The sequence below is a fragment of the Drosophila elegans genome, unplaced genomic scaffold (assembly GCF_018152505.1).
Source record: "Drosophila elegans isolate 14027-0461.03 unplaced genomic scaffold, ASM1815250v1 contig_476, whole genome shotgun sequence".
Taxonomy (NCBI): Eukaryota; Metazoa; Arthropoda; class Insecta; order Diptera; family Drosophilidae; genus Drosophila; species Drosophila elegans.
The window spans coordinates 13,829,167-13,854,617 of NW_024545863.1; the positions used below are offsets into that span (position 1 = coordinate 13,829,167).

General features: G+C 38.7%; 1 protein-coding gene across 1 annotated transcript; it reads right to left on the minus strand.

The window, feature by feature from the left end:
- Positions 1-10,172: 10,172 nt before the first annotated feature.
- LOC121467615 lies at positions 10,173-11,086 on the minus strand. The gene has a single exon (XM_041709577.1). It carries the CDS (start codon positions 10,310-10,312, stop codon positions 10,217-10,219), a length of 96 nt encoding a protein of 31 aa, XP_041565511.1. The 5' UTR covers positions 10,313-11,086; the 3' UTR covers positions 10,173-10,216.
- Positions 11,087-25,451: the final 14,365 nt, after the last annotated feature.

The following is a 25,451-nucleotide window of genomic DNA, read 5'->3' on the forward strand; positions in this document are numbered from 1 at the left end:
AACTTTCACTTTAATGTTGGACGGTGGGGGGAAAGTGCAAATGCATCCTGGCTGTATGCATTTTTCCACTCGCTACTCGTTTTTAATCAAATTGTCAATCGCTGTCGCTTGTTGTCCTCGCTCGACTTGTAGTCCGAGTGTCCTTTGAGCCTCCGTGTCGAGGGGGATCTCTGGCCCCTTATTTATGGCCAATAAACTTCAAACGTTGCATTGGAATTTTTTCATTTATTGCCTGCCGCCCCACCTCCAGTCGCCCCTTGGGTTGTGTTGTCGTTTTCCACCTCGAGGACAGTGTGAATTTAATTTTGTGTAAATTGCAGCAGCAAAATGAAACTGACAAAATACTTCGCAGGACTCGAGAACATTGGCAGGGGATTGGCTGGCCGAAAGGAATTTAATCTAATTTGAGAGGAGGGAAATTACTTGAATTTACATACAGATTAGGTTGAATATTCTGATGAGAAATTCTTTAATGAAAATTGAAATGAAAGTGAGCAGAAGTTCTGCTATGAGAATTATTTAAATTTTATTTGAAATATACTTCGTTTTCACAATTTCTTAATTTTCTTAGCAATCGAAGTTAAAATGGCACAATTAATTTGACGGTTTGAATACGATTTCCCATATTTCTTCCTGTCCATACGAACTCAAACATTCCCTGAATATTCCAAGCAATTACAATTAAACTGTTGCATATGCATACCAAATGAACATAGCGTAAAACAAAAAGTAAATCATAAATTTCCCAACACGTCTAGACCCATAATGATTGGAACTTAGGAGGTCGTAAAAGTTATCATTAAAGTAATGACCATTGACATAATGAGGACACAGCCATTGACCTTGCTACAGTTAGCTGACCACACGCCTTCTTCCCACACCACTGGCTCTCAGAAAACGAGGATTAAGGATCGGTAGTCATAAAACCCAGAATAACTTGCCCTTTCCGTTGACCTTCGCGTGGCTCAGAAATTACATAAGATTACGCTAGGCCTGAAATTCAGGACAAAAGTCAGAACAACTGCAGTCGTGTCCTTGCCATTTGTCCTTGTTCCTGTAGCACCGCTGTGAAACTGTAACTGCAGCGAAGCGATTGCATAAGTTCTTTTCTCTCAGCAAGTCAATGTTTTGCCTATTGATATTTTGCGAAAATCCCGAACGACAATGCCAACTTTCTCTTTTTTTGTACTGCTTCTAATCCGAGTTGGCCTTTTGTTCTGAACACTTTCGCCTCAAAAGGAGTTGATCCTTTGTGCAGGCGAACAAACAGGTTGCCTGTCGCTCAAAAGGGATATATATAGAGAGAAAGAGAGAGTAAAAGGATGGCTGAGCTGCACTCGAACAAATTTATCGAATTTAGAGAATATTTCCATGAGTTCTTACAGTTGTCTAACATTTATAACTAAATTATATATTGTTTTATAGCTAAGGATTATTGTATAAAGCTTGAAAAACAAACACAAAAATTTTAAACTAAATTAATTTGGTAGGAATTTTTAAAAATTGTGAAAATAAAGGGCAGTTTTATATATAACCTTATTGTTTTGGAGTGTTTCAAAATGAAAGACAATCTTTGAATCATATGCCGTATAGACTTCCTAAGTTTCATGCATACACAATTTTGTAATTGCTGAAATAGCTTTCTTTAATTGCATTTCTTAGCATTTCTTAATCTTTGTTTGATTTTTTAGAGTGCACAAATTGAGACAGATCTCAGTGTGGCTCAGTCAGCGGTCCAACGAAGATGGATTGTGTGTGAAAATCCTTTCAAATGATTTGTTTACCAACAGAGCCGCGGCCGCCTCAGCTATTAAACCTCTGGAAAATCTTCCTCCGGCACTTTTCCTTCTTATTCCAATAGCACTACCACTTCCACTACTCCTGGCGACTGCCTGCTGGTGCGGAGCGTTCTTATCCAGCTCTGGCAGCTGTTGCATTTTCCACGCATTTATCAGTCGATGCCATGTCCATGTCCTCCGCATCCACATCCACATCCTCATCAGCTCTCTGGGGCCGTGGACAACACATATTTCAATGTTCGTGACTCGATTTTTCCGCTTACGTTTTCATTTCGACCCGTCTTCGCTTTAGGTCCCTCCTTCCTGCTCCTTTTTCCACGATTCTGGCTTGAGCGTTTTTATATTGTGCGATTTAATTTTTATTATATGCGCCTTGGTCAATCGCACACCTCTCACCCCACCTCACCTTATTTTCCTCCATCACCTTCGCCCTGGTTTATCGACAAACACTTTAGCAACGAAGCCATCATGAAATGGCAGTCTTAGATGGTAGGCCTGGGGCGTAGAAAAAGAGGGGATTTATGGTAAAAGGAGTTTGTACTTTTGCAGAACAAAATTTAATTTAAGATCATGCTGTTTTTTGCCTACCATTTTCTGGCCTAAAATTATCATTAGATTTTTACACTTTCAATATCGAAATAATCTTTATAAAGAACTAAGCATTATTTTGTGCTCAGCGAACTTTAAATTGGCAGAATTTTTTCTGTAGCCTTATAAATATCCATACAAATAAATTAAGACCAAGATGCTATTTTAAGAACAACCCTAGTACCCCTTTTCCCAACGACCCTGATCCCATCTGGTGGCATTTAGATTGCCGTGTGTGTTTTCTCTCCTTTATTTTCTCATTTTGGTAAGCTTTCGTCCGGGAAGTGAAAACATGTTTGTGCCACGTCTGGATCTGAGCCTTCAACCCGATTCGGCGGCTCAGCTCCGTTAGGTTTGCCCGACTCTGGATGGCATGGGATATTACCATCAGATCGGACTGGTTTTTGGGGTCTCTTCTCCTTGACCAAGAGGTTCAGTCACCATTTGTGTTACCTTTTTAGCGCTGTTCACCTGCCTGTCGCGGCTTATTAAAACCACAAAAAAAAATGCAATGCACCCATAGTCCCGACCTAATCGCACTTGTCACTTGTGTCCACGTTTTGTCCGCCACGCCCCCCTCCCAGACCAGCCCCCTTAAGTGGTCATAGCTCATAAATGCCGTCCGGGGCAATCTTCAATTCATTTACATTTTTATTCACGCAGATTAGGAGTATCGGGTAGTGTCATCTGCTTTGTGGCCCTGCAGCGGCCTTATGCTAAAAGCTGCCAATAAAGCAGGGGTATGTCAAAAGGGGGGCAATGGGAGCGGGGAAGAGGGGATTAGGGGATCAGGGGCGGCATCACCTTCGACGGGCTCGCACGTTCGCCAAACTGTTGCAATGTCGCAAACTTTTATCGCACGTCTACAAGAAATTCAACGCGTGCACATTCCGCATTCAAGATGCTCACACAGCATCCAAAAAAAAAAAATCTTCAAACAGTGGGATGAAATAGATCATAACTGAATTTAAAAAAAATATATAAAATAAAAACAAAGTGATAAAAGTCCACACTGCCTTAAGAAATTGAGGATTGAGACTACCGTTTCTTTTCTTTTAATCAAAAATGAAAACAAGAAAGTCTAGTTTTCCCCACCTACGAAGCGTACTAATTTTATTTCACATGGCTGTTGTTAATCACGGCACTTTTTGGATTTGTTATTGCTTGGCTTCAAACGCCTGCATCTTTTACTCGAAATAACATCTGCTTGGCCCATGGTAACCCATCTCTTCACCACTATGGTCCTCCAGCACTTTGGCAGTTTGGCTGCTCGCACTCGCGTTCATCTGTCTGTCTATTTGCTGGTCTGGGTATTGGCCGAGAAGCGAGAACCGAGAACCGAGTCTCTTGGCCAGACTGAGTTGGCAGGCTGCCGGCCTGGGAGATGATGCTTGGGATGCTGAATGTTGGATGGTGGATGCTGGATGCTGGATGCCCGGAGAAGGAATCGACATGGCTGCAATTGACTAGCGCTTGTTTGATTGCATTCGAGGAGCAGTCGAAGAAGTCGAGGAAATCGCACCTTGGTCCGGGTCTTCCTTCCATTCCATCTGTGGCTGCCAGTGCCAGTGCCAATGCCAATGCCATTGCCAATGCGATTGCGATTGCCTTCGAGACGTTGGTTTGTCGGTTTGTCGGTTTGTCGGTTTGTCGGCTTGTGTCTCTGCCATTTCGCAGGAATAAAGATGTTAAACGTTTTGCTGATTCGTGTTTTATGAACTCAATTTCAATTTATAATCTCTGTTGCCACTCACTGGCTCCCCGGCAACCAGTTTGGGGCGTCTTAGCCATTGTGTTATCGCCTAGGAGTACACTTGGCCAATTGGCGAAATCCTCGTTTCCATCCCCATCCCCCAAAACCCATCGGTTCCCCACATTATTCTGTATCCTGTCACTCTATCTGTGGGTTACTTAGTTCGGTTTGGTTCAGTTCGCTTTGGTTCGGTTCTTTTGTCCGTTGCATTGTCAGGTCTGCAATTTTAATGTTGACAGAAATCAGATATAGCCAACTGCTGGAATGCTGCCTGCGCATTTAAGGTATTTGAAATGTATCCCATTCAGCTACCCATCCCAGAATCCCCCTTTGTTGAGAAACTCCCCCTTTTATCATATTTGCCTTACTTGGTGGGGCAAACAGATATGGCATCGGTGAATAGTCTGTCCCAGTCTTTAAGCGGGTTGAAAAATGGTTGCGTGTTTACCTGCAATGACAAAGAGTTGAGCATAGGAAATTAGTTCAATTTGTTAGATGCATAACTAAGAGATCATATGGAGAGTGGGCGATAAAGACTGGGTATGACGGATGAAGTGGGCTTTTGTGTTTAAAGAGGATTGAGATTAAGATTAAGATTAATACATATATATAATTTTTTTTTTTTAGTTAATTTAAAACATATATTTTATATTTTAGTTTTATCTTTGTGTACAAAATACAATTAAAAGTCATTTACAAATACCATGTTTAATTTCTTCAAATTAAACCATATCGAAATCAGACATTTTCATCCCCAAAAATGAAATTCCAAATTTACTTTAACCATAACCAGATACCGATTCTCCCCTTTCAAAATCTGGGGACCCATCCAGAAGTCATATTTCACAGACGAAATCATTCCAATTAAGTGCAACATGTATTTTAGTGGCGCCACCGATGCCCTCGTGGGACCTTTGACATACATGGCTACCCAATCTCCTGCTGCATACCCCGTATCCCCTTCTTTTTCATCTTCTGAATTGCCTTCTGCTGCTTGTGAAAATTGTGTGAAAGATTCTGAAACTACGAGGCAGTTGTGAAGATCTAATTTCCCCACAAGCAGCTTGTAATATCCTGTTTGGCTTGGGCCAAAGGAAGTGTAAATACTCATAAGGACATTATATTCATGCATTTAGATGTGTGCGCATTCGCCTTTGACACTTTGAAACAATTTAGTTATTTCATATTTGCTGACATCATCTAGTTGTAATGCAAAAAGCCAACTTCCCCCATCAGACCTTGGGATGTCGTCCTTTGGGGTTGGGGGGCGTGGCATGCGTTCGGGGGTGGTTTCCCTTCACTCGTGCTCTCCCTCTCGCACTTAACTATTGACGCCGTTGACGTTGACAGTTACGTTGATTTATGGCTCCGCTTGGACCTCTTTTTTCTGTTTTTTTTTTGGTCCTACGATAACTGAAATCTTATCCATCAGGCTGGTTTTCCTACCCAATAGTACCCGCTGGCCAGGGCTTTTCCTCTAATGAATATCATTTGAGGACAATTAGTTAATTGAGTGGCTTATCCAGGCTTATCCTTTTTTTTCTTGTTTTTCTTTCTTATTTCCTAGGTGCGTATGCCTTATCAGTTCTGGTTCTACCCCTTCGCGGGTAGCTTTTCCAAAGGTTTTTCTCGCTAACTGACCGATCCCGTTTTCCTCTTTTATTTTCCACTCCCTGCAGCATGGGGAAAATGGCAGTCGATTGCGGTAAATGCTGCACTTCCGATGCCCGCTGATGGTTCAAGGAAAAGGGCGAAGGGAAAAGGGGAGGCGAAAAAGTGTGTAATGAATTATTACCCTCTGATAAAAGTGCACGACGAGATGTTGCTTTTTTCTGGGTGGTTTTCCGCTTTCTGACTGCCGTTTGTGGAACGTTAAAAGCCAGTTTTGAAATCGTATTAAAAAATATTAAAGTTTGCCTAACTGAAAGGGGGGTGCATTGCAGTTGACAAGCAATTTTTAAATTTTCGAAACTCCATGTCTTATAAAGTTATATCCATTTTTAATAAAGAAGAACAGGATTTACTTAAGCTTTATTAGGAAAACTTTAAATCCCTTGGAAAGCGATTGGCAATTATTCTAAAAAGATATTATTATCGGAAAATGATCCTAAAGAACTCCCTGCTGTTTCATATTCTCTATTAAATTTATAAATAAATAGATTATTTTATCTCAATTTAAATAAAATATCCATACGGAAAAAAATGTATAATGCACCATGCACCACTCTTCCGTTTTGGATCGTTTAACAAGCCATCCTCTGTGTTCAGACCATCTACTCTACCTTCCATTTGCTAATCACTTGCAACATTCACCGCTGCGGGGTCTAGACAAACACTTCAATTAGAAAAGGCCGCTCCTTCCCTCCCCTCCAGTAAGTCCACTGCCCCTCTTGCCCGACGGCTCTGGGAGCAAGCAAATGAATTCATTTTGTTTCGAATTCGATGAATCAGTTGGCAACTTTTTTTTGCCATTGCATGGCCTCCACGAATAGGGGGGCGTGGCTGCTGCGAAAAAATAAAAGAGGGCGGCAGACGATTTGCGGAGGTTAAATAAAAATGTGAAATGAACAAAATACAAAACGCAACAAAAGCATCTGAAACAAATGGACAAACGATGCTGCACCTTTCTAGATGAAGCTCCAGTTGTAGATGGAAGATGATGTGCATTGGGAAAAAAATTTTAGACATTTCATAAATACATCTCATATTTTTTAATGTTGTTATTGTTAAGGCATGAGAAAATGTATGCATTTTATAAATACGAAAAACTGGCATTAGGGTTTAAATATATCTTTCTAATATTCCTATTAAATAAATCGAGGTAAAATGTAGTAAATATAGGAAACATATAGTTTGTTAAGAATTATTTAAATTTTAAATACAAAACTAACTTTTTTCAGTGCAAAAGGAGGGCAAGGGAAACCGGCTGAGCTAGCTGGTTGGGATTAAGTTGTGAATCGTGATCTCGGCGAGCACTGGGCAAGTGGATGGGACTGAGCTTCACCCGAAGACTTCCAGCTGCAGTTGCAGATGAAGTTGGAGTGGGAGTCCGGGTTGCAGACTGGGTCCGAAGAGCCTTGGAGTCTGGGGCTTGCCCTGCCCGCGGTGATTAATCCGCGACCCACTCCCCGGACCTCTGCTCCACTCCACGAAGGTGGAAGATTCTCAACTTTAGATACTTTCGGGGTTAAGATGGCTGTGGACTCCGAGCAGCTGGCCCTGGCTTTGGCGATAATTAACCCGTGATTACAATGTTTGTAAATTTTTTGCCTGCCTCGGCTGGGTTCTTCATGAAGAGTGCGGTTGATTTTTTTTTTTTTTTTTTTTTTTTGTACTATGGGTTCACCTTGCGGGCCAATTTGTTCGAGGGACTGCTGAGAGTATGGCAAAATGAAGCTAAATTGCTGCAACAGGCGGCAGAGCAGAGCTGAGGCTTATGCTCCTGGTAGTTGAGCAATTTATTATTGCCGCAAATTGATTTTTATCTAGGCTTAATCGATTGTTCCTAGGAGTGACTACGAAATGTGCAAGAGAGGGCTCAACGAAAATTATTTATGTTAGTTCACACGTTGTTTTACACGTAATTTATTAACTCGCTTTTCTAGTGCAAACTCTCTGACCTTGGGGGCAGCGTTGGAAAATCGGTTTTCCGCCCGTCTTTGGTGTGAAGGTGATTTACAATTTATTCCGCCCCCATCCCAAAACGCCCCCCTTCGACGGCCATGCATGATGCGATAATTTGCGCCAGTCTGGAGCGGAGCTGGCCAAAAAGATATTTATGACAGAGAAATGAGCGCCAATTGCTGCAATTACCAGCGCGTGTTTGGCCGTCGGCAATGGCAGGCCCAAACGAGTTTAGATTTAGTTAGATAGATTTAGTGTGGAGACAGGGATCGATGGGGTGGATTGGGGAGTTAGGCATGGAGTGCTAGATGGAGCTAATTTTATAAGAATTTGGGCTATTGGCGAAGAGAAATTCCTTTAAAATGAGGTTTCCAGGAAGCGTTTTAGAGGCGAAAAGCCTCAGTTGCATTTAATTGTAAGATGTGGAACAATTGTCATTTTAGTTTGTAAAACAAAAATTTAGTTTATAAACTTACAAAAATTTAATTTCAATTTAAAATTTCTGTTCGTTGTACTAACGTTTTCTATATTTTTAATTCAATAACTTCTTAAGGATTAAATTCTGTGTTATTGACTAAGCCATATTTTTTCCCCGTTTGAATTAAAACTGTTATTAAAAATTACAATTTCAGACTCGGCGAAACAAATCGATACATTTTCAATATCCGCAATTGTATCATGTAGATGCGTTAAGGGGGAAATGTAAATTGAGGGGGTATATTGAAAAGCGTAGGAACCGCAAAAAAGGCAGACCGCATCGTTGTGTTTTATATATTAATTTGCGAACAATCGAAAATCGACATGTGACACGCGTTCGCTTGGCCTCCCCCCTTTTGTCCCCCGTCACTGTCTCATTTTTGTGTTTTTTAAATTTATGCGTTACGAATTGCATTTGCAATTTTTTCTCCCTTTTATTGTTGTTTTGCGGCTGCTCTCGTTGTAAATGCAACATCGATGAATGCGAAATGAGGGATTCGGGAGGAAGCGAGAGGGAGATATCCGATCGACAGAGAGGGAAGACGTCTTCCCTCCGTTTGTCACAAATAATAATAATAATCGAGGCAATGAGGGACCCCGAGAATCGTTTCTGTAAATGTACGGACATATATTCCGATATTCGTTGCGTTCATGTAACCGACCTGCATCTGTCGCTGTGTCCATCTCCATCTCCCTCTGTCTCGTCTTCCCTCTCCCTCTCCCTCTGCCATTGCCTCTGACTCTTACTCTGCCCGGGACATATCAAAAACAATTCCAGCTCATCAGCATCATCGTTGTCAGCCCCTTTTCCCCCTATATATACGTTTTATACTTTTTTTTGCCTCCCCGACATTCGCACACGCCATAAATCAATGTTCGATTTTCCCAACAACAACAACAACCGGAGGGAAATTCGCAAGGAAAGAGAGGGCAGAAGAGTGAGACGGCGACAGGCAAGGACACAGGACATTATGTTCGCGCCATGTTTAAAATTCTTTTTTTCCCGGTCTGTTGTTTTGCTTCCTTTTTTTCGCTTTTCGCTCGCCTGATTTTCAATTCTCGTTTTTGTAAATTTCTTCTTTTTTTTTGCCCTCAGCGCGTGTTGCATTTCATTTCATCTCATGCGTTACACACATTTTATTGTTGTTGCATTGCTCAATTCCATTTACAATGTGGCAGCAGCGGTGGAAATGCATTAAATTTTCTTTTTTTCGGTGACATGCGGGGCGCCACGGAAAAAAAGCAGGAGGAAACGGAACAGGGCAGCGGCAACCGGAGGCCAGGTATTCCTATATGGCCAACCCAAGAAATATTTGTGGTAAATTGAACAGATTTCAGCTGTGCAAGACGCTCAATGGAAAATAGTTCTGAAAATAGCTCGGCGAGAGCTTAAAAGTGAATGAAAAAAATAAAAATACAAAAAAACTGTTTAACATAACAAGCAAAATAGTTAAACAAATAATATTTTGTCAAAATAAGAATAAAAAAAATTATAACTTTGAACTTAAGATGGTTGCGATTGATAAATACTGTCTGTTTTTGTGACTTGATAAAGTAATACATCCAAGAAATTATGATATTTATATAGTAACTATATTTTAACATATATAGTAACTCCCAAAACAAATCCTCAAAAAATAAAAGAAACGTAAACAACTTTCTCCGGAAACCTCATCAAAATAATGTACTGTCCCCCTAACGAATTGCGGGAAAGCAAAAGCAAACTGTATGTAGCCACAGAAATTATTTATACAAAGCATTTTCGACACTTGCTGAGCGGTAAACTTTCTTCCCAACAGCTGTTTCGAAACTTTATAGAACTTTTAATAGACCTAGAAAAAATAAACTGGAACCGAAACTAGAGAATTCAGATAGGCATTTTACCTGCAGTGGATTGAGCGACACCTTCAGTCGAACTGAAACCTCCGGAAAATGGATGATTTTGGGGTAGGAAGGAACTGAGTTCGATTTTCGGCTATTTGCGATACTTTTTTCGCTTTGTCGACGGCCGTAATTTTCGCTTCTCGAGGATAATCGTGGACAGTAGCTCGATGGGAGTTATGGGGCACATGTTCGCTCGATACGGCCGAAGGGGGGTGAAGACGCGGAGGGGGGCGGGAAAGGACTCAGATCCATTGACCGTGTCAGCCGCACATTTGGCCTAAATCAATTGGACACTCTGTTTATGCTAATTTTTTCGCAATGGTCAAAACTCATTTGCCGACGGGAAATTATTCGGAGATATTTTATCGCTTTCTTGCCACTTTCTTTCTGCGGGAAAATTATTGCGCTCGAATCTCTCTCGACTCGACGCTGCGAAATTGCCAACTAGAGATGCCTCCAGTTTTGTTGGCCGCCTTAGGAGCCAAAATACAAAAGTATTTTCCGTATATTCCGCATTTTCTGCTGCTCTTCTCCATCAGCAGAGTGCTCGGCTTCTTCCTCTTATTTGGGAGCGTTTTGGCTGGCGCTCGAAAATGCTTAACAAAAGCCCCAAAATGACAACAAAGGGGAAGTGGGATTCAATCAAGGCGCAATAAATTATTATACTTAAGAGAACGGCCCCCGGGGTCAAGAGAGTGAGATAAAGAGCAGAAGCAGCCACATAATAATAACGCAATTTTCAACTGGCAATAAACTTTGGGTAAATGACTTCATTGCCATGGCAACTATAACTTTATGGCTCTTTGATAGCTACCCATTCCCTATCAATTCTATCCCGATTCTCTTAGAGATTCTCGGCATGCGCAGTTGCTAGGGAAACTCTCTGTTTCTCTGACACCCCCTACGATATACCACCATCCTCAACAATCTCCTTGAAACTGTCGAAAAGTGGAGGGACAGGCAAAAAACAAAAACAATCAAAACCAGAACAATAACAACCCGTACAATGGGAGCCAATGGGCATACGATTAGGGAAATAAGTCCCTTGTTTGGGAAAAAGTCTTCCAAAAATTAATTAACAACATAGTTTTGTTAATAAATATTTATTTATATCGATATATAATATATAATATCAAACCTTGCACTCAAGAAACTAAAACATGAGTTGGACAAAATTTGCTCTATAAGATAAGCCAATGCCATATACTATAAAATACATAGGATATGCTCATCTCTTATGGTGTTTATTTCTGAAAATTTTTAGATATTATACGTTTTAATATTTCCAAGAAATTAACATATATGACATTATTTTCTAATCCCTGAAGTCGTATTATGCGGTAAAGTTGCTTTTAAATACAAATTCTTTCCTTACAATGGCTCCCCTGTTGCAACCTCAAGTGCTTTCAAAAATCCATTTGATCCCATTGTCGCACTTGGAGATTGTCATCGTCACCATGGCCATCATCATCCGCACATTTATTTGGCTTGGGAGTGTGCTGCATGTAAAGGCAGCTAATAAAATTAAAATGCCATATTTCAGCCGTTGATAACAATAAGTGCGCTCAAGTTGCCCCTCGGATGCTGCCGTCCCATGCCTTTTGCACCAGCGATCTTTCCTTACTTTGGTGCTGCGACTGGCGAGTAGGAAATTATTTTTTGGCACGAACGCACGAACGTGCGGCCTTGCCACAAAGTGTGGAGTCCCGAAATAAGGGGTACGATTTTCGGGGGGCAAGGACGGGAGTCTGTTTATATGACAAAGCATCTGAGCTCAAAAAAAAATACCTGTAGAAAAACAGCCTGCAAGGAATTTTCGTAGATATTGATTTTGGTGTCAACGCCGACGGCGCAATTCTCTCAACCGAAAATTATGAAAATTGAAAATATACTTTTGGAAGGGGCTGCCTGAAGTTTTCCTAATTTCCCAGACAAGTGCGATAAGCAATCTAGCTAGACAGGAGGAAATGATTTATGCGGACTTGATTTTTATTATTGATTATCAACCAAAAGCGGGGGGAATTTAAATTTGCACTGAAAGTATAACCAAACTAAAGTGAAAGTTCACAGAAAAGAAAATAAATTTGATTTAAAATATCAAATTACATTTAATTTTAAATCTTCTTGTTTTTTAATACATTAGTTTGACTTTGTTACATATTTTTTTTAGCAACTTACAGGCCAATCAATCCTTTTTTGGAATATTTTTTGAGTGTGCCAGGTTGCTTACCGATTTTATATCTTTACGACAGGCTAATCTATTAATGGGCCTATTTATTTTTTTAGTCTAAATTTTAGAAGGTATACATCCATATATTTTTCTCTTCAGCCTTGGCCTGTAATTAAATTAAAATTCCTTTAACATGACAAGCCGGGAAAACAGACACAAACACATGCACTGGCAGAAAGGAGTCAACAACAGGCGGCCATGTCCTGGTAATGGAAATCCTATGCGAGTGTGTGTGTGTTGACTGCATCTCTTGAGCTCGTTTTGTGCAAACTAAGACACGTTGTCAGCATTCATGTCACTGAAAGAGAGAGGTGGCATGCTCAGAAAGCAAGGGGGCGAGTGGGCGGAAGAGAGAAAGGGTGAAGGCTCTTTCAAGTGGCTTTTGCATGCTGGCCAAAAGATTTTTCATTAAAATTTTCCCTTCCATCGCCTAATAGTTTTTCTTTAGCCAGAGAATTTCTGCATTGTAAGTGAAAAAATGTTACATTTTCCATTTTTAGTTAAGGGTGTGGATGTCAAATTTCGGAAACAGGAAAATGTTTAAGTTTTGGCTTTTGGGTAATTACATTTTACTTCTTGTGGCAAAAACTTTAAGTTGACAGTATGTTGTGTAAAGTTTCACTGGAACTAGGAAAATTTTAAGTGTCATTTAAGTTGCTAGGAAATAACAGAACATCGCAATGCGTAAATCACGTTTTTGTACAATTAATATCTAACAGGTTTGAAAGGTTTTTTCAAAAGAAAAAGTGTAAAGTTAAGACCTGGTGTTTAAAATTAACTTCAAATATTTGAATTTTCATGTTTACATTTATTGTATCCACTCAGCCTAAATCAACCCAATTCGCTTTCAATTTTTAACATTTAATTAAAAATTCACCATTTCTTTTGCAAATTTTTACAATCAAAAGCCGCACGCGTTAAAATGCTCTTCCCCTTCCGAAATTTTTGTAATGGACTTCGCAGCGTTTGGACAGCGTTTAAAGATCGCACTCGAAAGCTTCATGATGAGGCTTCAATCCAACCAGACGCCACCCCCAAATGGATGAGGGTCGGGGAGGAAATTGCGGGGCAACCGGTCCGGGGGGAAACACAAAAATCTTTTTACGTCAGTTCTGCTTGTCTTGTTGCCTGGCATTTTCTTGCGTTGTTACCTTCGGAGCGGGAACAGTGCGAAATGCTTGGTTGCGCTGTTGCCCCGACTGCCCCGCTGTTGCTCCACCACATCCCGCATTTACTACCGCCCACCGCCCCTCCTCCTTTGAGTGCTGACGTGTTGGCTAATTTTTAGCTGCAGCATTACCAATTTTATATAGGTGTTTAAGTTACAGTTTAAGCATTTACAAATATTTAGCCGTTTATATTGGGTTTTTATATGTAATTTGAAGGATTGTTGACTTGAAGATGAACAAGGTTTCTCAATATTTTAATGTACTAAAAAAGTAAAAGAAAAATAAGATACAGTAGTAGAATTGATTGTGCCAGTATTTATACATCCTACTGCCAATAAAACTATATCAACATCCAGAAAATTCGAGTTCAACAGTAGTTTACATTAAAAACTTTTTAAGCTTTAACAAATTTGTCAATAGTAGAATTTGTAATACATTAAATCAAAAGTATTTTATTATTTTCAAATGTTGCCCTCTTGTGACGAAAATATATATTTTTCCATTTTCCGATTATGTGATTTTGATTTAGCTATACTCCGTTATTTATTGTTAACAACACTGCCTCCGTTCCGTCTGTAACTCGCCGGCAATTTCCTTTAGCGCAGAATATACAACGAAAGCGGAGCGAAAAGTTTTTGCGAAAAACGTTAAACGCAATTGTCCGTCCGTCCGCCCCATTGTGTCTGTCTCCCTCGCGCTCCGTCCGTCCGTCCGTCTGCCTCCGTCTCTGTCTGTCTGGCATGGTTCATCCTTCCGCTTCCCGCTTCCCACTTTCCAATTCCCGATTCCCGCCCCTCGGGCAGTTTAGTATATAACAAGTCAGCGTCAGCTGCTCCTTTCCGTTCCGCCCGCTACAGTTCGTATAAGCATGGCCACAGCTATAGCTATAGCTACTGCTACTGCTGCCACTTTGTCGGCTGCCTCGAATACTTCCATGTTCATTTTACAAGTAAAACGGAAATGACAGTTCCGCAGCGACTCGAACATCTTTCGCTCCTCCGCTTCTCACGTCTGGTTTCTCCAGTTCTCCGGTTCTCCGTCTCCCCGATTCCCCGATTCTCCGCTTCCCTGCCATGGAAAGTGAAAGAAACCTTTCTCGCATAATAGTCTGTCAAAGTGCTCGAGTTGCTCCTGTGACGCGCAGTTCGCCACTCTCGAGCACTTAGCACTTGACAATCCGCAGAAGGACTGGATGGAGAGAAAGAGATACGAAAGTATCGAGAGATGAAAAGATATACCCAAAGATAAGTTCATGGATCGGTGGGATCCTAAAAGGTTTAGTTCTGCACGTCATATTTGCTTTACAAATTTGCTAAAAACTTACAATGGAATGCAACTTAAGCTTTGTAGAATATATCAAAAAATAAAACAAAACTTAAAAATGTTTTTAAGATTACAAAAAAAAAAAACTTCTTATTACAAGACATAATCCTTTTTGTGTTTTTAAATTTAATTCCAAATTTTAATTTAAAAATTTTCTTCTGTAGTATTTGTCTTAACCAGAAAGTATGCAATTTTTATTAGCATAAGACAGGATTTTTTACGTACTGGCATTCGATTTTAACAATAACCCAAACCAAATATTACATATTTTGGGCTTTATATACAGAATACCCTGCTACTTGAACTAATTTTCTAATTATGAGTCCAGGGCACAGAAATCATGTCAGCCGTCCATTGCTCTCTCGCTCACTCGTTCGCTGAGTGATTTATGGCCGCTGCTGGAAAAATGTCAAAATATTTGTTGGCCAGTATCCCAAAACCGTCGGCCTCCTCCCCCCGATGATTTGCCCCCGCCAGTTTATAGACTTGCCTACGCAATATCGAACTTATCCAAATCACTTGGTAAACTTTGCCCTCTTTCTTCGTGCCTCTTCAACTGCTGCTCCTCCTTCTTATTCTTATTCCTTCTATTGTTTGTTGTGAATTTGATTTATTTATTTATTGTTGGCTCTCGTTTTGTATTCGCTAATCGCCAGTGGAGCGACTGATTAGCGTAATTTTCCGGCTGCTGAGCGTTTGGATTGCTGCCTTCGATATTAATTCAGAAGTTCGGGGCTAGATATTGCATTATTATTCTAAAAACTTTGCTGATGCGGAATAAAACTCCACAAATACATATAAGTAACTAGAAAACGACAAGCGGAAAGAATTTCTAATGTACTGGAGCGACCTGTTATAAAGAATAATGAATGATGCTTATAAATATGTTTTTCAAATATTCACTTATTTTTCTCGTTTTCAAAAATTGTTTTTAAACAAAGTTAAAAATAAGTTAATCCAATGGCTCCAAGTTTTATGAATTTACAAAAAAGTTTTTAGGTTCTAGGAAGGCATTTCATTATTTTTTCATTTCATCCACTAGTAGAGAAACTAGACACTTATTTCCAAGCTAATTTTCCAAATCAAGTTTAAGAAAGATATCATAAATTCGTAAAAACCAACCTTATGAATGCAAATTGTTAAAGCTTAAAAAACGGCTTTTTAAGTTTTCGATAGCCTTGACAAAAAACTGTTATCGAATACCCATTGTGTTAACTTCTCTCATTTGCCCGCCACTGAATGACACCCACACATGTTGCTCCACTTTGTTGAGCCGCTTCTCAGTGCGAGCGAGAAAGCGAAAGAGCGAATGAGATGGGACATAAACTAGTGAGTATTCTGTGTTTATATGCTAAGTGAATCCCTGAGTCAAGACCAAAAAAATACTTTTGGGGCAACGGCGATGCGATGTCAACTTCCAAGTAATTTGCAAGAGCCTGACACTTTTTCTGTTTCTGTAGTTTTGCGACTTTGATTTATGGGCCATCATCAAAATCCAAATACAAAGGGGGCAGAAGGGGCGGCATATGTGACTCAAGTCTGCACCGGAATAGTGGGCGTGGCATCTCATCAGAGTTTGAAGGTCAAACTTGTTACCCGCCGAGAAAACAATTTTCTATTTCCGCAGTCGCTGTTTCGGTTTTGTGACACATGCAAAACACAACCAAAAAAAATGGGAAAAATAAAAGGTGTCAACCCGAAAGCTCCACAAAACTATGAATAAAGTCACAAACTCACACGAATAAAATGGCAAAAGAAAACGGAGAAGCGGAGATGAAACAAAAGTCCATGTTATTCTACCGAAAAAGTCAAACAGTCAACTTCACATGCCCGAAAAGTCGCACAAAAATAATCCCAAAAAAGTTTTTGAGCTCAAAAACATGAAAACGTTGAACACAATGACATGGGCTGATGGGAGGGGGGTTTCCAGAGGGGGAGGCTCACTAGAGATGAGTGAAAGAGAGCGCAGACGTTGATCACAAAAAGGAAAATGTCAAAGTTTTTGTTTTGCGGTCTCCGGAGGTTCTTTAAATGTTCTTGGTAACAATTTTTGTTCAGTTTCTTCGACTTCTGTTTTTTTTTATTTGGGGGACTTAGTTTTTTTTTTATTTTCGGAACCAGAGACCAGAGTATTTCGCACAGAATAACGTAATATTTTTTAGGACCTCTTGAAGTACAGTGTCCTCTCAAATATTGCATCTATCAGCCCTTTTTTTTCAAAATGAAGGTAACAGTGTTCAGATATTATGTAATTAGGTGCAATAATGCAGTTTAAGAACCAAAAAGAGCATTATCCACCAATCACAATAATATAGAGGGCATAGCATAATGGTGGTAATAGGTAAAACAACTATTAGAAAATTAGAAATGCCAAAGTGTTAATTAAGGTATAATCTTTACATTCAGGTAATAATTTTAAATTTAAATTCATAACTAAACTTGTTTAAATCTGTATATTAATCAGTTCCCTTTGAAATGAATTAAGCACACAAATATTTGATGATATATGAAAATAATTATATTTTCGGAAGTTTGCTAATTTGTATTTCTGCTGATTAAACTAACCACAACTTTCCTTCCATTTTTCTTAACTTTAATTTCTGGTGTTGCTGGTTCTTCGCCTGTTATGTATTTCTTAACTTGTTTTTTTTTTGTTGTTGTCACGCTTCTGTTAACATGAAAAGGAAGTGCACGTCAAAGCTTAGACACAAACTACGAAGCGTAAAGGTGCAAGTGAAGCCAAAATAACAACATTCATTGCAATTGCCACCCAGCAAAGTGAACAGCAGCAGCAGAAAAAAAGAGCCACCAACCTAGAGAAGAAAAACCGGCAATAATAATAACAATGGATTAAAGGGCATCCGCAGCCAGCAATGCGTGCCAGCGAGAATTTGTTGAACAATTTCGCCAAGAGAAACCGAACGAGAAAAAAGCGCGGCTTGCATAAATGAATAAATGACAGCCAAATGAAAAGGGAAAACTAAATGGAAAACACGGGGGAGGAAAGTGGAGAACGCGAAAGCACAAATTACTAACAATTAAATGGCGAACAAAGTAAGCCAAGCTGAGCCAAGCCGCAATTATCACATCACTGGCTAACTGAAGACCCCTGAAAATCCCCCTAAAAGCCCCACTAAAACAAAAAAGAGGGAAGCCAACTCTAATTTATGAACTGAAGCAGCAGAAGGAGGCGATGAACAGTGGAATTTCGGTATTTCTCTGCTCTTTTTTATTCGCTCCAGTCTTTTCACTCTACTTTCGAACCGTCTTCAAGGTGAACAGCGATTTGTAAAGATGCAGCGATAAACAGGCAATAAAGAAGCGAAGGAGGGAAACGGCCATAAAAAAGTTGTAGGCCTAACAGGTGCTAACTGTCCGCGCGGCAAATTTTCAGGCTAGCAAAGTAATAACCATAATGACCCAAGGCCCAGGGAGTTCCTTTCAAATCCACCCCTTCTGAATAACCATTTTTTTTTTTGTTCCCAACCAAATTGACAACGATCCAATTTCATAATGAAAATTTTTGCCGCTGTCAGCCTTCAATTGAATCGGATATACGAAGCAAGCAAAAATACAACAACAAATTGAACAACAAGAGACGGCAAAAGTTTTGCAAGCAAAAATAGTCCCGTGGAGGGATATATAGAAACCCCATGAAGAAATCCAGCTGACAGGCCAGAGAAAAAGAGATAGCGCCAAGGAAAGAGTGGGTTCAATGGGGGCTCTCGTTCTCCCCCATCTGTGTTTGTTTTTGGCTTCTTTTTTGTATAGTTATATCGAGTAAACGAAAAACAAAAACTTTTTTCCACTTGAGTAACTTAAGTGCCAATTCCATCCAAAAAAAGGAAGACACGAGAAGACAGCTACGAAAACCAAAGCCAGCTAAAGTTGAATTAAAGAAGCGCAAGAACAATGTTTGGCAATTGGGGGAATAAGGCAGCTGAACTTGGCGTCCAAGGGTGTGCATTAAATTGATGTGAGAATCGATTGAAAGCCAAATGAAAGGCTGCTTAATGAATCTTATTTGGTAACAAGTATGTACGTCATATAAAACTATTTAAATATGCATAAATTCTAAAAATTTTTGAAAAAAAAACAAAGGTGCAAAGTATTTTTGTTTTAATTTGCAAATAATTAAGAAGTAAAAACCATTTATTTTTTAAGAAAATATTGAGAAAATTCGTTTATTAACAAAAAAAGTTGGTAAATAAAATCTCTAATGCCCTTCTAACTTTAAAAAATATTATTTTAATAAACTTGGCTAAATAAAATAAATTTTTCATACAGTATTCCGTATAAATTATTTTGAATTTATCAATTGCAAATTAATTATTAAATAACAGATAGTTTTTTTTTCCTATTTAAGGACTTTAGACGTAAGGAAAAAATGTGGAACAATGAAATGCTTAAAAGTTCCACGATTTTGAATAGATGTACTCTTTTAAAGTTAATAGGCACATTTGCTTAATAATAAGGGACCAATTTTAAGTGAAATTTAAATATCCCAATCATAACTATATTATTTTATTTAAGAAACACATAAAAGTATCTATTCACTTTTTAATTAACTAAATCGTAATAGTACTGAATGATAATATTATTTTTAAAACAAGCAAAGAAACGCGCTGGATTTTATACAAGAAGTTTCTATTTCCTGTTTTGCCGTCGGCAATTTAATCAAGTAGTAAAAAGTACAAAATTCAAAATGACAGAAACTAAAAAGTAAAACCACATATTTTAAAAGGGAAATGATTAAACATTGTCGGCGATGATTATTGTTTTTCAAACAAAATTATGAATAATGGCCGCGCTAATCAATTTGCAAAAAACAAACCCGAAAATAAAGGGAGTCACTCACACTCATGCACACTCATTCACACACACAATCACACCACAACTACAACAATAGAGGCGGCCATGATTTGCCGTCGGCAATTTCCAAAAATCGAATCCTCGAGTTCAACCATTACGGAGCGGAGTATGGATTCCAAATGCCAGAAACGGAGAGAACTCTTATGCAACCCCAACCTCTCTTCTCAAAAAACTGGAATAACAGCTGCGCTAAGAGTCCTCTCTTATCCCGCACTATGGGACGAGTAACCACCTTTTCTGGGCAAAACCCATTTGGTTGGTACAATTTTTTTGTTTAGGTACCGCAATCATTATAAGTTTTATAATAAAAATTTGATTTATTACATTTTAATTTTTAGTATTTTCTTTAAAACAAAAAAAAAACTCAAAAATAATTAATATTAAAGATATATATTTTCTTGCTGATAATAAAAATTATTTGTTAAATTTTTCGCGAAAATTGTTTCAGCTTCTTGTAAAGGGATCACTAATTTAATTAGAATTCAATTTTTCTGTACACAAAAAAATCAATTAATCTAGTAAGGAAGCTATAAAAATCCCAAAAAAGTTAAGTAGAACTTGAGAAAGAAAATTAAAACAGGTGAACAATTTATTTATTATATTTAGACTGCAATGCGCTGGAAAATCCAGGTTTGATCTATTGAAGATTTCGTTGATTCAAATTTGAAAACCAGTGTAACTAATGACACAAAGAGTGGTCGTTTGCCCCATAGTTTCCAGTTTTCTGTTTGGCGCCAAAAATAAAACTCCTTTCACTGGAAGTGAAGAGAAAATTAAAGCACCGACTGGAAGTGCCTCCAACACGCAGCACACAAATATTGTATTTTTACTTTGTTTTTCCCTCACTATTGTTTTTTCCTGGTTATTTTTTCCTCATTTTTAATCGAAATTTAATTCCATTGCCAAATCGAACGATACCGATAACTGCTTTCGGCTGACTCGCATATAGATCGAGTGCTTAAAGCCGATTTTTACATAAATTCTCTGCTGCCGTATTTGTGGCACGCAACATAAAACTTTCGATCATTTAAGGCAACCGACAAGAATTAGATTTGGCTTTGGTTATTTTCGTCAATGGCCCATTCGCACGTTTGACCCCCTTCAAGGTAATTGCTTTTGGCCAAACAATCGTAACGGGGTTGGGCCAACAATCGAATTATTTTCGCAACACTGCAAGAAAAAAGAAGTAAATAACTCATTTTATTTTACCTAATCTTTGCGGCTGAAAAATTATATTGTATTATAATTTGAATGCTTCTTATATTAATACTATTGATTAATAAGTTATTATTCAGTTAAAAACATTGTTTAACACTCAGTCTTTTTATTGTTGACTACATTTTTTATTTGAAGTTTTAATCATTTTTTAAGCTGCAAAACTAAATGATAACAAAAAGTATGAAATATTGATTTTAGTAAAAGATTTTTAAATTTTCCTGGAAAAACAGTCGGATTTATATATAAGCTAAGCTTAAGCAAATAATTTAGTTTTATTTATGAAAGTAAATTAAAGTTGGTGAAAATACATTTTTAAAAATGAATGCTAATGTCAATCCTCGAACTTTCAACACGTCCTACCAAAACAAAATACCATTAAGAAGTTAGAAAACCTTTCAAGCCCATTTCCAATCAAAGCCAAACCGTTGAACCACTCAAATCCAGGCCCCATAACGAAGACCTTCGCATTCCTACGCATCCGCTCCAGTATCTCAGTTTCTGTTGCTGTTTCTGTCCCCTGTCAGTTGGTTAAGATATCGATATATGTGCATATGTATATAGCCCCAGTCCCATATCGATTTCAAATTGGAAGTCCCAACTCGCACGGCTGGCGAAACAGAAACAGAAAATAATTAAGTTCTCAAAAGATAAAAATCATGTTAGCCGCAGATCAATTAGTTGATTTTTACCATAACCCAGGCATATATCAATTTTAGTTCGCCTCCTCCACTGCCTCTTCTTCTTCTTCTTCTGCGCCTACGTGTTCTGCCCGAGGTGACGCCCCCACCACCTCCACATCCACATCCACCCGCCGCCCACCTCACCTTACCTCCCTCCCCCACCCAAAAAAGTGGTCCGCTTAGTGCATAAATTTACATATGAGAATGTCTGGAAATGCTTTTTGAAGGCTGTTGAAATGTTGCTGCAGCGGGGGTTCAGTGGGTTAAGGGGGTTAAGTGGTGGAGGTTTCTCCATGGATGTAGCACCTGCTTCTTGGCCTGGAGCAAGACACTCGAGTGGCCAAGAAGGAGCCTCGAATGGAGGCTGATACTGGACATGCACATGCTCGGACGTCAGTAACTCATTTATCGCTTAACTGGAGTTGCCCCTCGCAGCTCCTTTTTACCAGACCTAACTTTTGCACAGGAAAAAACATAGCCTCCTTAATTATTATGTCTTGTTATAGGCAGTTTTATTTTCTCTTAGTAATCTTAAGACCTATTTAATTAATTAATACATTTAAATATGCCTTTGTGTGATTCCATTATAAGTAACTTGATCCACTTTGCATTTGATATAAATATTCTAATTGTACCTTTCGTTAGTTTGCCCCCTTATTTTCAAGAGCAAGGTCACACTGACATTTTCATAGGTCTATGACACAAATTTTATTTTAAATTCAAATACGGTTAGCAAAAACATTTGCAATTTTTTTTCCGGTGTGCTATCAGTTTCTGTTTCGATTTCACTGGTCTTATTTTATTTAATTTTATTTTGACAACGAATTTGCATGCGCTGGAAATTGTGTTTTGAGGCTTGTTAATTTTGACTAAAGTCGCTGCAGTTACGTGCTGCGTTCAGTTCTGTTCCCAATCCAAATCCCAGAGTCGCGGCCCATTGCGTGACTGACCCAACCTGAGAGACTTACGCATGCGCGCGCTTACAAACGCCAAACTGAGTTTCACAAAATAAAGGCAACAAAATCGCACAAAAATCTGGCAAAAGCAGCAAACAAAAAAAAAACTGGTAAGGAAAAACAAGTAAAATGTGAAACAAGAACCAAAACAAAGTGTTCGATGTTTCCGTTTCAAATTCTGTGGAAGAAGACATTTGCTAAGGCCCCAAAGTCTCGGGGTCTGTTCCATTGTGGGACCCAAACCCAAACCCAATCTCAAACCCAGCCAGTGGGACAGTGGGACCTCGGGACGGAGACAATTGGCGCGCAAACAATTGTTCGGTTCGTTCTTTGGTTTTTCTTTGGTCTTTGCTCGTTGGACATACGAAAAAAGAACAAGTTCGGTATTTTGCTTTAAAGCACAGCTAAACTGGGAAGAACTGCCAGACAGTGGAGTTGGTCTAAACAGTGGGTTGAACTAGAGAAAACTGGACTTATAAAACATATTTTAGTCAGCCACAAAAAATTTTTGAAGAAAATGCTTAATGTAAAAAAAAATGAGCACTAACTTTCAAAACCTATTCATTTTATATGAGTTAGACAAATTTCATAAAAATGTTTTTTAGAATTCGCTTTCTAGTTTACTATAAAAAAATGAAACCTAAAATTATTAGTTTTTTCTTATATGTTTAAACAAAAATGTATTATTTCGGATATAAACGAGTAACAATTGTTTACGTAATACTATGTTTCATTTTGTTTGATTACAATTGCAATTCTTTCAATTTTATAAAGAAATATTATTTTCATTAAATTCTTACATGGTTTTATTTTCCATGCTTACTAAAATTACCAAGAAAACCAATATTAAAATTTCTGTTTCCAATACATTGTTAATTCTACCAAAGGAATAACCTGCCACGCCCACTGTGCCTATGCCACCGCCCAACCAATCGATTGTGGCGCAGATAAAAGAAAGGCACTTGAGCATTACAACGGCGAAGGCTGGCAGAGCATGCTCTCCAGCTCCACCAAACAGCCAAGATTTCGTTTTGGGATGAGCCCACAAACGGCAAAAGAAACAAAAAAAAATCGTCGGAAAAAGTGCAAGGGAATTAACAATTCATTTTATTGTTAAGTATGCGGTCTGCCGGGCCCACAAATGGGGAGTTCGGGGAGTCGTCCCAGCCTCTTTTTTAGACCATCTTGTTAGGCCCTGTCTGCAGAATCTCTTGTGCTTCTTTTTCCACAGCTGGAGCATCCTTCCTCATAGTTAATAATGCGATAATTTCATTTTCATTCAAAGCAAATCGAAGGCAGCAACAACAAAGGGGCAAGAAAAGCAACAGCTACCGGATTACGAGCCATAAAAAAGAAATAAATAAAAAAGGAGGGAGCTTGTTGCTGGATTTCTTAGCGTGTTGCGGCAACATGTTGCTCAGGCGTTCTTTTTTTCTTATTCGTTTTTTGGAGATGGAGAAAAACCTGATGCATGCGCAAAATTTAAATTATGTTGTTTTGTCGCATGTTTCTCTCTTCTTCTTTTGGCTGCGCTTTGTCGTTGTTAGTCTTTTGCTTTTTTTTTTTTTTAGTTCTTAAAGCATTATCAATGAATAAATGAAAATGTCTTTTGTCCAGGGAAAATTGTTGTTGCCGCAGATGCTGGCATGCAACTGCAGAACGCTTAACATCTTCTTTAAGTCGCTGTTTTATGTCACAGCCAACTGTCATTTGTACATTGAATTGCGGTCTCCTTCGTTTCTTCGTTCCCCGGCGATATGTTCGATTTGCATAAAATCACAGGAAGCACTTAGGATTAATAGCGAGCGCCCCGAGTGTCGCGGGTTAAACATTTGTGTAACGAAAATTGATTCAATTTGGTGCTTACCTTTTTCGATGTGCAGCTAAACTCTCGTAATCCACGTAAGTAATCCACCTTTGTTATCCATTTACAGCTGGGTTAATCCAAAAAATTGCACTGAAATGGAAAGATAAATGCTATTTAAATTGTTTGCATTGTTCGCAAGGCAAATTAACACCCCGTTTTTTGGCTTGCGCCATCTGTGGGCTGGTGGCAGAAGCGCACATGTAAAATGTTTAGGCAGTGAAATTTTGTGGGCAATACTTATCATTTTATTTTAAAATAAATTAAATAAAGGTTGTTTAGCTTTGAAGGGACTGAGATTTAAGGTTTAACTTAAGTTCTAATGAATGTTTTTTGATTCAAAGAAATTATTCAATTAAATTATGGAATTTATTTATTTATCAAAATTTAAGAACATAAATAGAATATAAATTACCATTTCAAGCAATTAACTAATTTACATATTGAAATTCAAAATATGTAAGATAATATGTATATTTTAAAATATAGAAATTTATATAAAAATTCACTTTTTTTTCTTATAAATTAATCAAGTTGGTTACTCTCAAAGTTCAATGCCATTGAAATTATTTATTTATCGGATATTGCTAGGCTTCAGCGAACTACCTATCCCACAGCAATCATTTCGATCAACAGCCGAAAAAAGACAAAAGTTTCTTCCGTCCCGTTGCCAACTTTTGACATTTTCCCACCTTTTAATGTCACCGAGTCGGTTCGCATGGGGAACCCAGAAAAATAAACAGGAATCGAAGGCAAACAGTGATCTCAGCGGCAGCAAAAAGATCACTAACAGCCAAAACACCAAGAACAACAAGGAAGCTGGCCATGGCCATAAGAGCCAAAGACCAAGTGGCAGACTGTCAGGTTCGGGTTCAGTTTAAGTTTGGGTTCCAGGCTCAGAATCAGACTCGACTCGGAGCTGCTGTCATATCCTTTTGCGGTAGGCGACTGGGAAAAAAGACGGAGGGGGGAGGAGCGGATATTTGAGACCGCTTCTCATTCATTTGCGCCAAA

What these genes read in the sequence shown, in the direction of transcription:
- LOC121467615 (XM_041709577.1), bottom strand. Translation starts at nt 10,312, where the DNA reads ATGTGCCCCATAACTCCCATCGAGCTACTGTCCACGATTATCCTCGAG.